Here is a 14968-nt window from a genome sequence, read left to right as displayed (position 1 = left end):
GCATTGTACCAAGTTGCAATGCAGGACATTTCTATGAGACAGTAGGAGCATTTGTGCCAATGAGGGTGGTCAGACCCTGGAACAGGTTGCCCAGAGAGGCTGTGGAGTTTCCTTTCTTGAAGGTTTTCTGAGTGGAGTGGGAGTATGTCCTCAGTAACTCAATTTATGTGGTCCTGCTTTGAGTACAAGGCTGGATTAGAGCAGCTTGGAGAGGTTACTCGATTACATCCATGGTATCATCCTGTGAATTTATGTAACCTGCTGATGGGATGTTTTTTTGCACTTTACATTTTCTATAAAAACAGTTGAGGCTCAGGTTTCTATGTTTTGTTGTGCTGTGGTGTGTCTTTTTTGGGGTGGGCTTTTTTTTTTGGTTGGTTGGGCGTTTTTAAGCAGCATTTGTCGAGTTGAGAAGTGTTTTGTGATTATAGAATTGAGGAACAACTTCTTCCTATTCCACAACCTGTTTTGAGGGAGAAGGATTGTGCTTTGGCTCAAGTGTTCACTTGTTGGCTACGTATAGAGTAAGGCTCTTTAAGTTTTTTTAATCAAATGTCACTGTTCAGTCAGTGATTTTAAAGTCTCAAAGTTATCTACAGTTCTTGCAAGTTGGAGATTGCTTGCTGTTGTAGGTTACTATTTGAGCAGGTAAATCTGTTTAGAAGAACTCATGGGATTCTGTGTCGTACAGATTTTCCTTTCCTGGCTTTGACTCTCTAAAAACTAAATCAAGGTCTGACATTTCTGTTGTCCACTAACAGCCATGGAGGTTTAATGGCAGGTTCAAATAGTCTGTTCTAGAGGCTTGCTATTCATGCACAGCCTGGTGAGTTTATAAAGTCTCTGTAAAAAAGGAAGTCTCAATTTGGGGATGCATTTTTGTTTTTGTTTTGTAAAAAATTTTTGGGGAAGAAGACATTAGCCTAGCTTGTGCTTTGGAAAAGTAAACTTGCCATCTCCTCCTGTTATTCCTTCAAGCTAATGTGTGTGTGACTTTAACATGAGTCTGATTCTGCGAGTTTTCTTTTTAAAGCAACCAATTTTAGATGTTGAGCTCATACTGACTTCATTGTTCTGATGTCTCTGTGATTATGACTGGGCAACAGTTGAGATAGTCAAAATAGTATAAGTTCAGCTTATATGTGACATGGATAGGCTGAGGTAGTGTGATAGTGTAGTAAGTTTATAGGGTCATGCAATAATTCAGGTTGGAAAAGACATCAGGAGATCATGTCTGGTAACAAGCAGCAGGACCTGAGGCATGAAGCCGTGTCAGGGGACATTCAGGTTAGATACTGGGGAAAGGTTCTTCACCCAGAGGGTGGTTGAGCACTGGAACAGGCTCCCCAGGGAAGTGGTTACGGCACCAAGCCCGACAGAGTTCAAGAATAATTTGGACAATGCTCTCAGACACATGGTGGGATTGTTGGGGATGTCCTGTGCAGGGCCAGGAGTTGGATTTGATGATCCTTGCGGGTCTCTTCCAACTCAGGTTATTCTATGTAATCCAATTGGTTAAAGCAGAATAAGCTGAGGTCAGACCAGGTGGCTCGAGGCCTTATCCATATGCCTGAACAGTTCATGCTCTTAAGCTACAAGGTTGCTTGGGAATGTGTGTTCAGAGGTGGACTTCTGGACTTTTATTGTTTTTCTGTTTGGGGTTAGATTACTTGTTTCGGAAGCTTATGCATTCATTTTTAGCTTTCTTTTCAGCATATCACTACTCGAGAAATGGGAAGATGAGTTCTGTGGAGACCACCTGGAGTTCAGATTTGAAAAAAATCTCATTCCCGTTTTCAAAGGGAAAGTGTTTAAGGGAGATGTGTATTTGTCTAAAAAACAGAAAAGTAGGTTGGGTGGTTCTTAGTCAAACTTGATGTTTTGGATGTTGTATAGTCTTGCTGTTTTGTTCTAATTTGTATAAGATTACTGATATGGATTAATTGCATGTGCAGAAGCTGTCAGTAGTCTAAGCAGAAGGATGTCACTTCATTCACAGTTGTTCAGAGGAATCTAGTACCTGGTAAACATGCTTTTCTTTCTTTCTTTATGTTATTACATGTTAATATAGTAAAAGTAGCTCCTTGAGAGTGCTACCTAAATAACAAAAACAGATGCTGAGACGTCTGAAGAATACTGAGATTTTTCTCGAGAGAGAGGTCTTCTCGTATTCCTGGGAGGCCAGCAGTTAAAAAAAAAGTAAGTAGGTTTTTAGTTGCTTGTTTGATAAACTCAGTATTTCAACTGACATTTTCAGGGTGATTGGACTGATGTAAAGTCTAAAAATATTTAATAAATATTTTTTTAATTCATTATTGTACTAATAATGTTGAAATAATGTCTGTAAAACAGTTAAGATGGAGTTAAGATGACACAGAAATAGGACTTGACATATCATTTATGATATACTTGTCAGCATTCATGTCTTGGAAATTTTTTGTGACTTCTGCTTGCTTCTAATCTCCAGATCTAATCCCTGTTTTTTTCCCCCTGCAGCAGTGTCCTTTAGAGTGTATGTGGTTAACTTCAAATGAATGTTTGGTGTGGGATTTTTTTGGTGGGGTGATAAGAACTTGGCTGTCTTATATGATAAAAGTGGCATTTAACTTTTGTTTGGCAGTAGGTTGTAGGAACATGGGAATGTTGGGACTCCTTCCCAAGAGCAGATATGTGGTTCAGATAGAATATCTGGGCAGATAGTTGGTCTGGTCCAGACAGGAACATGAAAGACATCCTGTATTAGCCATCTACCCACATGGAGAGTTTCTTCTTAAGCGTTGTGAATGGTAGCTTAGCTTTGCATTTCGTGGTATGACTGTGTATAATTTTCAAATGCAATAATAATGAGAAAAAAAATAGTCAGTGGTGAAATTTGCAATTACGTTCCATTTCCTCTGAAGTGATACAGAACGGGCAGGTGATAAATGTGGAATTACTTTGCATAATGCGGAATTACTTAATGGTTTCAATTTGTTGCTGTGATTAATGAATTTAATTTCTTATATGAGGCTGTAACATTAGTATTTCTATTCTTTCTTTATATATTTCATTAGTTCTGCTAAAAATTTTTTTGTGTTTCCCTCTGGAAAGCAACAAGTTTTCTGCAAAGTATGAGTATTTAAGTATACTGTCTAACTGAACAGACATCTTGGTAATACACCAGTTTGTTGTGAGCTTATCTCTGCCTTTCTGTATACATACGAACTGGTCTGATTTGGGTTTTTTTTTTAAGTTTTATTTTTTTTAATTTTTTAATTTTTAACAAGTCCTGTTGTAACAGGTAACTGTTTGGAAAAGCAAGTGAGACATTCTAATTGTCTTCTTTTTCTTAAGACTAAAGGGCGTGGGTCACAATTGCACAAGATGCAGGCTAAAACAGTTTGCTTACAGACCTTAAAAAGTTGAATTGCTTGTTGGAGATTCAAGCTGTGTTGAAGCTACCATGTTGGACCTCTGCATGAGCAGAGAAGAGATCCTTCTCATGTTTTAGCAGCTGCAACACAGTAGTGTGGGACAGGCTTCTGGAGAAATCTCCTACTGTAGGTTTTATCATGTTTTGAAACTGTAGTGTCCTCTGCTCTGGAAAAACCTGTTCCCTTTGTGTTGCTTCTTCCAATAGTTCTCATTTTCAGTTCTTTAAACATATAAGGAGTGGGTTTTTCTGTCCTTTTTGAAAGGTGTATGACATTTTCATAAGGTTGATTTGACAGGCTTGCTCTAGGTGTTCTAGAAGACATTAATTTTTTCAGTACCGAAATGTACTGGAAAAATCCCATTCAGTTGGTGAAATGTGTATTATCCTTGCTAGCTTTTTTTCTTTCTCTAGCACAATGGGGTTTATTACTATTTTGTATTATTTTTATCTTCTTCATCGTGTGGTTCATTCACTGTTCTCATAATATCATACCCCATCTGAACTGGTTTTTATTTGTTGATGGTTCTTCTAGTGGCAGTGCTTGTGTGTACTATAATGAAGAAAAATTGTCATGCTTTTTCTAGAAAATAAATAATTTCCCTGTTTCACATTTCACTGTAGTATCTTTGACTCTTCTGCCTTAGTGTTTGGATCCAGTCTGTTGTGATCCTGAACATTTTCTTCTGAATTCGTGCCTACAGAAGTAACTAGAGTTGTATTAATACAGCCTTTTTAAGTATCCGTGGAGGTTAATTTCTCATTTGCTTGTCATGGATTGTGTTTTCTGATGTTGCTGACTTTCTATTTAACTGGTGCTTTTAAGCCATCTCCAGAACTGTTTTAAAAGAGTGATGTTGAAGGCTCTCATCTGTGCCACAGAAAGGTACCTGCCTCATCCAGTAGCTTTTACCTGGTGACCTCATGCACTAACTTGCAAGGATTTAATATGTGTCTGGTTTTCAGATGGTTAGAAATAAATCTATAGAATACAATTTAGAGAAGTAATTCAGTTTCCAAGCATAAATCCTGACCTATTTTGTATACTGCAAAACCATGCTGCTCTTTCATTCTTCTGTAATGACTAGTCACTAGCTTAATAAATAAATCTCAAATACTGTAAAATAAGTTTGATTTTTTTTTTCCCCATCACTTGTTCTTAACCATGAGAACTGGAAGTCTTCCTAGTCTTTTTTGTATAGGACAATGCAGATTTGAATGTGTGGGTGTTGGATATGCTTTCCCATAGTTTATAGTGGAATATAAGGTACTTTTCAGCAGATTGGTGTGGAAGTTTGCCTTTTGATAGTTCTTTTTGCTTAGTACCACTCATTGAACATAGAAAATGAAGATGACAAAGATCAAACAATCTTGTTACAATATTTCTATGTGAAATTTGGGGAACATATGTTACCATTTGAATTCTGAAATGTTTTCCAAACTAAGCTAGATGAAAACCAGTATTTGTGACTCAGGGACAGTAAAATCAGTTTAATGGAAAACATTGTAATTTGGTGAATTCTGCAGTGTGGGAACCAGAGATAGTAGCTTGTAAGCAAGTTTAGCCTGCTCTGTTAATTAACTAGAATGCTGCCAACATTCCAGTAAGAGTACAATGTTCAGCATATTTTAAAAAACATAGCTGTGTTTAAAAGATAAGAGTTTATTTGTTAAGACATGGGCTTTATGTGGTTTTTTCTCAATAAGCAATTGAAATTGCTGCAAAAAAAAGTTAAATGAGCTGTTTCATTTTTAATGTCTGATATTTCTTCCTTTTGAAGGTGATTATGCCATCCCACGCTCAAAAGAAATGAAAACTGTCTAATTCCAGTTTCTTAGTACAAGAAACTGCAGCTCTGCCAATGAAATTATTTTAATCTGCAATGTAACTTTTAATTTACTTGTGTTTAAATAAAGGAATTTCAAAAGGTTAACTTTTCAGATCCGTTATTGAGAGACAGATTCAAAATTGTGGTCTAACCATACTGACACAAGGCAAACACTTAAAAGTGTGGTTAAATATAGTATGCCAAATCAGACCTAGTTATTTTGACTTTTCGGTTGTCAAAACACTTTTGATCCTGAAATTGCTTTGAGGATATTCTCTCTCCATGTTTTTGTGAGGTTTTCACTATTACAAGACTGAACGTGATGACTTAAGTTACTTAAGAATAATAGGGTTTCACCTTAAATCCAGGTCCCTTGGTTGGTAAAGGGAACTTATCAATAGCACCGTTTTCTATGCTGTTGAAATACTGACCTGCAAAATAGCGTGGGGTTTACATTGTTTCATTTCTGTGAAGTGACATGAAAGTTAGTGCTGTCATTGTGTGCGTGTATGTGCACACGCACGTAAGTTACATGAGTGTAAAGTTGTATAAAAGCTTTAGGGTTAATGATAGCTGATTGTTTATTCTTAAGTAACTTTTGCCTTGTCACTACAACTGTGTTACTTTATGATGTGTCTTTTCTGCAGGCACCAAAGATGCTAACAAGAAAGATTAAGCTTTGGGACATTAATGCCCATATAACCTGTCGTCTGTGCAATGGATACCTGATTGATGCTACTACTGTAACAGAATGCTTACATACTTGTAAGTAGAAGTATAATTAAGTTAAAGTTGCCCTTTTTTTTTTTTAACTTGATATGCAACATGTTGTAGTGCTTTTGAGTTGAAATTTAAAAAATCTATTGTGCATCATCCAGAATAGTTTGTGCTTTGCTAGACACTGCTTTTCTTTAACAGATTATTTGCTTCTTTATCAAAGCAAATGAAGGGAACATTAAAGCTGTATTGCACAAACTTGAAGCCATACACAATTAGTGGTAATGTAAGCATTTACAAATGCAGTCTGTCTTCCTACTAAAGGAATGGGGAATACCTACTTTTCTGTCACAGTTGACATAGCATATGTTCTCTACCTGGAGCCTTCACAGTGTCTCTCACTCTCCTGTTCCTCTACAGAAAGCAGCTGTAGTTTCTGGATAAAGAATAGTATTTTGTGTTGTACCCTAGAAATAAGCTTGTGTTCCAAAATACTGGGATAGGATAGGTGTTTGTTGTTAGGTTACTTTGTAAATTTCTGATTTCATGTCAGTGAGGTATGACCTAGAGGCTTGCAGAGCATCTCATGTTTTAAAATTACTCTGTCACAAAGCTGATATGTTGTTGAATTGTCTGAATGACTTACAGTGCTAAATTTTCTTGGAAGGGAATTATTTGGTGACAGTGTCTTCATCATAAAATGAAAAGTTTCAGTAGACTTATTCTTCACCTAATATGTCTAAAAAAGGGGAAACACAGTGCTCATGACTGGTCAATGATTACATTTTTTATTATATTCCATTTAGAAGCTCTGTTCATCAGCTTTAATGAGTTTGTTGTTCTTGTCACATTTCGTGTTGGTTTGGGTGTCCTTATGGGGTCATAGGATCATAGAACGGTTCATTCTATGATTCCAAGAACCAAAGAAAGGTTCTTGAAACTAATTCCAATCTAGTGGATAATGTTGCCTATCATCAAAGCCTATCTAACCTGGCCTTGAATGCTTCCAGGGATGAGACATCCACAGCTTCTTTTGGCAGCCTGTTCCAGTGCCTCACTACCCTGACAGTGAAAATGTCTTTCTAATATCTATCCTCCTTCAATTTAGAGCCATTCCTACTTATCCTGTCAGAACATGTCCATGTAAAACATCCCTCTCCAGCTCTCTTGTAGCCCCCCTTCAGGTGTTGGAAGGCTGCTTCCAGAGCCTTCTGTTCTCCAGGCTGAACAACCCCAACTCTCTCAGCTTGTCTTTTAGGAGAGGTGCTCCATCTCTGTGATCAACTTTATGGCCCTCCTCTGGACTTGCTCCAAGAGGTCCATATCCTTCCTTATGCTGGGAGCCCCAGATCTGGATGCAGCAATCAGTGTGTTGTGTCCCTTCTGCATTTGTTTCACATCCTAATTTCCATAGTGTTGTTTTCTAGATTAAACTAGAAAACTAGTTTAGTTTAAAGCTAGATTAGTTTTGCCAGAATTTCTTTACTGCTGCTATTAAGAAGATTACATACAAAACCAGTGTTATAACAAGTTAACATGGCTGACACAGAGGTAGGGGGTCATTTTTCATTGTTCTTTAAAATAAACCAAAATTCTATAAATACCCCTCAGCTGACATCATCTGCACCATTTCTTACATTTGCTCATGGAAGAAATTTGTAGATTAATCCGCAGTGCTACAGTGCTTGCTTCCAAAACCAGGGCATGCGCCTTACTACCTTCTGCTGCTGCTTTTTTGGGTTTTTTTTGGCTTGTACCTCTCTTATTTTGACAGTCGATATTTTCTGAATAGTGTTTCACTGTGTGTCCTGTAGAATTACAGTTTTGTGAGAAAAGCACACAGCCCTGTCTGTGTAAAAAAACTTCATACATATTGGCACTGTTTGTGTTGTGCATGGTGATGCTAATAATATATGTTCCTGGAAAAGCAGCCTTCCAAAATCTATCATGAAATTTCCGTTCCTGTTGAGATAGTGAACTCTCTTCAGAGTTACACCACTCTGAGACTTTCATTCTGTTCTACTCAGAACTGCACGGTTTTCTTTCCTTTTTCATTTTTCTCTAATGTTTTGACCTTTAGCCATTCAGAGTCTCTTCAGTAGTAAATGAAGTTCTTGAGTCCCTTGGAGAGACTCATTTGGAGGACCAAGGCCAGCCCTCTGGATGGACAGGGCCAAATTTCTTAAAACTGAATTCAGCCAATTCCTTATCCACTGAATAATTCATTCATTAAATTCCTGTCTCTCTGATTTAAAGAGAAGGATGTTGTGGAGGACCTTGTCAAGGGTCGCTGCAGAAGTCCAGATAGATGACATTTGTAGCTCTTCCCTTGTCCACTGATGCAGTAACTCCATCATAGAAGGCCACCAGATTGGCCGGGCAGGACTTGCTCTTGGTGAAGCCGTGCTGGCTGTCCCAGAGCACTTCCCCTGCCCTCTCTGTACCTTAGCACTGCTTCTAGGAGGATTTGTCCTATGATCTTCTCAGGCTCAGAGGTGAGGCTGACAGGCTGGTAGTTTCCCAGGTTGTCCTTCCTTTCTACTACTTCCTAAAAATGGGTGCAATATTTCCTTTTTCCTAATCACCAAGGACTTCACCTGACTATTGCTGTCATGACTGTTGCTGTGAGTGGCTTGGCAACTACATCAGCCAGCTCCCTCAAGACTCTGGGAGACATCTCATCAGGTCCCGTAGATTTATCTGTGTTCAGGCTCTGCAAGTGTTCATGAACCTGATCTTCCCTTACAGTGGAAGGGACTTTACTCCCCCATCCATGCAAGAGGTGTGGGAAGAGAGATTGCCAGGGAAGAGTGAGACAAAACAGTTGAGTACCTCAGCCTTCTCCTCATCCATTGTTAGTGATTTGCCAGTCATGTTTATCTGGGAACCACAGATTCTTTGACCTTCTTTTTCTGACTGACGTACCTATGGAAGGCCTTCTTACTCCTCATGTCCCCTGCCAAATTCATCTTCAGCTGCGATTTGGCCTTCCTGACCCCATTCGTGCACAAGCCAGCAACATCCCCGTACTCTTTCCAGCATATCTGTCCCTGCTTCCACTGTCAGATTCTGCTTTCATCAACTTGGTAAGACTTAGGTTTGGCTTCGCTTTTGTGAACGGATCTACTGCTTTGGCACTCCACTGGAACAAACTGCTCTGCAGGATCTGTGTGTAGTGTGCAAAGCTATGAGGCTTTGTCAGACCTCTGCCAGCTGCAGTGCTGCCATCCTAGGTGTGTAAATACAAAGCACAATGCAAACTTAAAATGCTTCATTTGCTGTTACTTTTTTTTTTTTTTGGTATTAATTGGTGTTATTTAGTTGTACTGTTATCTTGTTTGGGAGGTAGGTGGCACTGTAGCTACAGAAGTTCTTTCATTTTATGTGATAAGTGCATTAATATCAAGACTACATGAGCTGCTGCTCTTCAAGAAAAAGCTAGTCCTCTGGGATTTTTTCCCCTCTAACTTACGAGTTGTAACCTCAAGTGAGTCAGGTTATCATGTAGTAGTGTATTTTATGGGTACTGTTTTGGGGCAGGACAGAGGAGAGTGGAGTGTAGATAGTTCCCTGTGAAAGAGATACGAGTGATTGCATGTATGCATATGGAAACAGTTCTGGAAGCATGCAGCTTTATAACGAATGACTACTTTGGGAGCTCCCTCCCAGGCATTTTACTAATACTGAAGGTCTGTGAATGTAATTTTTTTTTTTTTTCTGGTGGAAGCTTAGCTGTTGTGTACTCTGTGAAAGCTAGGAGTAAAATAACACCTGGTTATCCATTTTCTGAAAGTTTTTTGTTCTCTTAAGAAAGTACTCAGCTTTGGAATATTTTTTTTTGCATCGGGTTCATTGCCACCACACATGTTTGTTCCATATGTGGAACAAACCTTGGTTAAAGCAAATATGCTTAGTATCTTAATGGTGTACAGTTCCTGTAATGTTGGCCATGCAAACTGAATGTTGAGCTGCTAGAAATTGCTCTAGCAAATTTTAAGGGTGGGATCTTATGTTATATGCTGTATTAGGAAGGTTTTGTATAGGCACGAATGCCTTAATTCTAGTTTCCTGTATGAAAAAAAATTAATGAAAGATAATGAAAACTGTATTCTGCATGATTAAACGTCGTGCATATACGGTGGGAAAAAAAATGAGCTTTGTGTAGATTTCAGTAAGGTGCATTTCTGTGACTTCAGAAAAACAAACTTTTATTATGCTACTTTTATTACTTTTTAATTGTGAATGTCTTTGTTATCAGTCTGTAGAAGCTGCCTAGTGAAATATTTGGAGGAAAACAACACTTGTCCAACCTGTAGAATTGTTATACATCAGAGCCACCCATTACAGTATATTGGGTAAGTATAAAAGCAGAAGGGCAAGTAGTTTCACTCTAAACTGGTTCATCTCCTTTAATACAGATTTTCCCAGATTTTCTTTCTTGCTTATCATCATATTAAACATTTAAAAGGAAGTTTGAAGGTGATTGAGGAGATACAGGATCAAACTTTGCTATGAATTTGCAACTCCTTAGCATGGCAGCTTCTTCTAGAGTTAAAAACAAGCAAAGTATGCACTTCACTGTTTAATTTGTTTGATTTTAATAAGATTTAGTCATTCCACATTTTGTATGCTTGGGTTGTATGAAACGTTTGTAGAAATTGCACTTTTACAAAATCCTCAATAATTATTCTTAGTTGAACAGTGCTTTTCAGTGTCTCACAGTAATGAGAGAAATAATTTTCATCACTGTCATTCAGTTAATCTTTCAAAGGTCTGTTTAGGTCATAGGAGCAGGTAAGAATATCATAAAATCATCATAGAATGGGTCAAATTGGAAGGGGCCTTAGAAGTCATGTAGTTCCCTGCCATGGGCAGGGACACCTTCTTCTAGATCAGGTTACTCAAAGTTCCATAGAGCCTGGGCTGAACACTTCCAGGGGTGGGGCATCCACAGCTTCTCTCTGTAACCTATTCCAGTGGCTCAAACTCTCATGGTGAAGAATTTCTATTTATTATCTAATCTACACCTGCCCTCTTTCAGTTTAAAGCCATTTCCCCTTGTCCTGTCACTACGTGGCCTTGTAAAAAGTCCCTCTTCAGCTCTCTTGTAGGCTGCATTCAGGTACTCAAAGGCTGCTCTAAGTTCTCCCTGGAACCTTCTTTGTCCAGCTCTGTAATCCCCAGCTCTCTCAGCTTGTCTTCACAGGAGAGGAGGTCCATCCCTCTCATCATTTTCATGACCCTGCTCTGGACTCGCTCCAACAGGCCCACGTCCTTTGTATTCCGAGGGCCCCACAGCTGAATGCAGAACTCCAAGGTAGGGTCTCGTGAGAGCAGAGTAGAGGGTCAGAATCACCTCCTTCGACCTGCTGGCCATATTTTTTTTTGATACAGCCCAGGATGCAGTAGGCTTTGTGGACTGGAAGCCCACATTGTTGGGTCAGGATGAGTTTCTCATCTGCCAACACCCCCAAGTCCTTGTCTTCAGGCCTGTTCTCAGTCCATTCTCTGCCCAGCCTGTATTTGTGCTTGGGTTTGCCAGCACCCAGGTGCCACTTGACCTTGTTGAACTTCATGAGCTTCACATGGACCCACCTTCTAAGCCTGAATAGCATCCCTTCCCTCCAATGTTCTTGACCATTCCACTGCACTTGGTGTTTTTGGAAAACTCGCTAAGGGTGCACTCGATCCCACTGTCCATTTTGCTGACAAATTTGCTAAACAGCGCCGGTGGCATTACTGACCCTGAGGAACACCACTTGTCACTGGTCTTCTCTTGGATTTTGAGACATTGATCACAGCTCTCTTGAGTGTGACCATCCAGGCAATTCCTTATCCACCAAGTGCTCCATCTGTCAAATCCATGTCTCTGCAGTGTAAAGACAAGGATGTCATTCAGGACAGTGTCAAATATTTTGCATGAGTCCAGGAAGATGACGTCAGTCACTTTTTCCTCATCCACCACCTCTGTAACCCCATCATAGAGGGCCAAATTTGTCAGACATGATTTGCCCTTAGGGAAAGCCTTGTTGGCTGTTGCCAATCACCTCCTTATTTTCCATGTGTGTTTGCATAGTTTACAGGAGATCTGCTTCATGATCTTACTGGGCACTGAGGTGAGACTGGCTGGCTGATAATTCCCCAGGTCTTACTTATTTCCGTTTTTATGAATTGGGTTGCATTTCCTGTTTTACTTTCAGTGGGAAACTTACTGGACTGCCACAACTTCTCAAGTACAGTGGATAGTGGCTTAGCTACTTCCTCAGCAGTCCCCTGAGGACCCATCAGGTCCCCTGGACTTCAGATTCCATAGATGGTCTTGAACCTGGTCTTCTACAGTGGGTCGTTCTTCATTCTCCCAGTCTCTGCCTTTGCCATCTGCAACTTGGGCAGTGTGGCTGGAGCACTTAATGATGAAGACTGGAGCAAAAAAAGTCATTGAGTAACTTTACCTTTCTCTGCATCCCAGGTAACCGGGTCTCCTACTTACTGCCAGAAAGAGCCCACATTTCTTGTTGCCCTTGATGTCCCTGGACAGAATTAATTCTGTCACAGCTTTAGTTCTCCTAACGTTATCTGTGGCTGCTTGGACAGTTTCTCTGTACTCCTCCCAGGCTATTTGTCCTTACTTCTGCCCTCTGCAGGCTTTCTTCATATGTTTGTGTTTGTCCAGGGGTTCCTTGTTCATCCATGAAAATCTCCTGACATTTTTTACTGACTTCTTCTTTATTGGGCTGCATCACTCCTGAGCTTGGAGGAGGTGATCCTTGAATATCAACCAGTGTTCTTGAGCCCCTCTTCCCTCCAGGGCTTTTTCTCATGGTACCCTACCAAGCAGATCCCTGAAGAGGCCAAAGTTGGCTCTTGTGAACCCCAGGGTAGTGAACTTGCTGTGCACCCTCCTCACTCCCCTAAAGGTGTCAAACTCCAACATTTCATGGTCACTGCAGCCCACACTGGCCTTAGGCTTCATATTCCCCACCAGCCTCTCCGTGTTGGTGAGAACAAGGTCCGGGGTAACATCTCTCCTTGTTGGCTTCTCTATTGCTTGGAGAAGGAAGTTACCATCAGTGCATTCCAAGAACCTTCTGCATTGTTTAAGGCAGCAGTATGGCAGCAAAAATATTAGACCAGTGGCATTAATCTCTAGAATGGATGACCTTGTCCTTTGTTCTGTTTTGATCTCTAATACGAATTTAGTATTTTTCACCAGTTTCCTTCTTTTTTTACCAAGTCTTTTTGTTAGTTTTTCTTTTCCTTGAGTGCTTTCTTTTCATTTTACTGCGGTATAGTAACTCTTGCTGATGAAAATAGTTGTGACAGTATGTTTGCATTAGCTACTGCATAACAAGTAGTGTTTTATCTACCTTTATAAAGAGTTTGCATTTATCAGTAGCATTTTCCCACGTGCCTTTCTCAGTTCTGTAACAATTTCTGAAGCAATGCTTGTAGCAAGGGAGTCGGGTTGCACCTTCACAGAAAACTGTCAATGTTTTATACACACTTACATGGCTTAAGCTCATCCTCATTCAGGAGCCTCTGGAGTTAAAGAATAATGGTGTACACTGATAATGTGTTATATGATACACTGATAATATTTTGTATGAGTGTATAATTAAAGGGACAAGTAGGTGAAAATAGGCAAGAATGAATAAATTACATATAAGACAACATTTGCCTTCTGTAATACCACAAGAGTATACCATTGCCTGTTTCCTGTGCAAAAAGGGACCAGGAAACAGCATCAAATTGAGAATACCTGCAAAGCAATTTGTTACTTGGTTGTTGAATATGCTTCAAGTGCTGCTTGAACTAGTTGTAAAATATTGCCCCTTCAAAACTGAAACAGGCTTTGTCCAGACTGCTTTTGGATACATTTATGGAATCCTTTTAAATAAAGAATTGACAGGAGTTTCACAAGCTGTCTTAAAATGTAGCTCCTCTATTCATCTCCCTGTGTCTGGAAAATAGGTAAACCAAATGCATCTCCTTTTTCACATTTCTTAATGCTGTTAAATAGAATCATAAAATTGGGTTGTAAGGGACCTTGAAGATCATATAGTTCATCTAGGTTAAAAAAAAAAATGATCACCAAAGGTCGTCTAGTTCATCTGGTTCCAACCCCCAAATTCTCACCTCTGATCTGTTAGTGATGTCTTATTTACTTATTTTTGTTGAAACATTTTTGGTGATGTGTCTGCAATCCGTACGTGGCACTTGTGGCACTTAATAATCCCAGCCTGTGCCAATGAGATTGCTACTGGTTGAAATGACATGAATTAAGAACTATTGGTATTTTGATTCTTCTTGTAGTGCTACTTAAAATAATTACTGGTTGTAAATGTGTTGATCTACCATCATTTCTTTACTTGTTCATTGATCTCCACTGCTTTGAAGTGCTCATGTCAGGGGACGAGAAGCCTGAGACTGCTCTCGTAAGCCTCTTCTGTTTAAGTCAGACTCAGAGTTTGATATTGCTAACTCTTTTGGGGTAATGACATTGCAGCAGCCAAGACAGACACTTGAAATGCTTCTGATAATAGTTACTAATTGGAGTTTAGGGTAAGTTAATAATTGGAATTTAGGGTAATACTTAATTTCTTTCAGACAGTGACTTATTTTAGACTAGAACAGAATTTTATCTAGATGAGCTGGGAATTAAAGTGTAGAATCTTAACTGGTCCCACTGCTCGAGTTTCACTACCTGTACAGGCTACTTAGCTACACAATGTTTCTCACAGTCAAAATGCTGTCTTTTAAGAGCAAAGTAATATTTAATTGTCGTGGTCTTTTTCTGTCAACTGTTCTCATGCGTTTTAGAGAAGCCTAGTAGAGATGAGTCTGTAAGGGTGAGAAATAGGCTATCCCTTGGTTCTTTTGTAATAAAAATGAGTTTACCTCAAAGTTGTCTAAGAATTTTGAGATTATTAGTGACATACTTGTCTTGATGTTGGGGGTCATATCCCATGGGTTGATTTCCTCCACAGACTATTCTTTCTCAAACTTCCAT

The 14968-nt window shown here is 39.4% G+C and overlaps 1 protein-coding gene across 4 annotated transcripts in view; it reads left to right on the top strand.

Moving 5' to 3' along the window:
• Positions 1 to 14968, top strand: part of PCGF3 (polycomb group ring finger 3) — a 50031-nt gene that overhangs the window by 26971 nt on the left and 8092 nt on the right. For 2 of the 4 annotated variants that reach the window (XM_039380932.1, XM_027745166.2), the window contains 3 exons: positions 2072 to 2199; positions 5889 to 6006; positions 10217 to 10313. In XM_039380932.1, coding sequence (XP_039236866.1) covers positions 5898 to 6006; positions 10217 to 10313 — 206 coding nt within the window. In that variant the 5' untranslated portion in view covers positions 2072 to 2199; positions 5889 to 5897. The remainder of the gene's footprint in view (positions 1 to 2071; positions 2200 to 5888; positions 6007 to 10216; positions 10314 to 14968) is intronic. The other 2 variants (XM_027745168.2, XM_027745167.2) reach the window with 1 other exon arrangement.

The sequence above is a fragment of the Pipra filicauda genome, unplaced genomic scaffold (assembly GCF_003945595.2).
Source record: "Pipra filicauda isolate LSUMZ 115617 unplaced genomic scaffold, ASM394559v2 scaffold208_size1342795_pilon, whole genome shotgun sequence".
Taxonomy (NCBI): Eukaryota; Metazoa; Chordata; class Aves; order Passeriformes; family Pipridae; genus Pipra; species Pipra filicauda.
The sequence above is the reverse complement of the archived record's forward strand: the minus strand, read 5'-3'. Positions and strand labels throughout refer to the sequence as shown.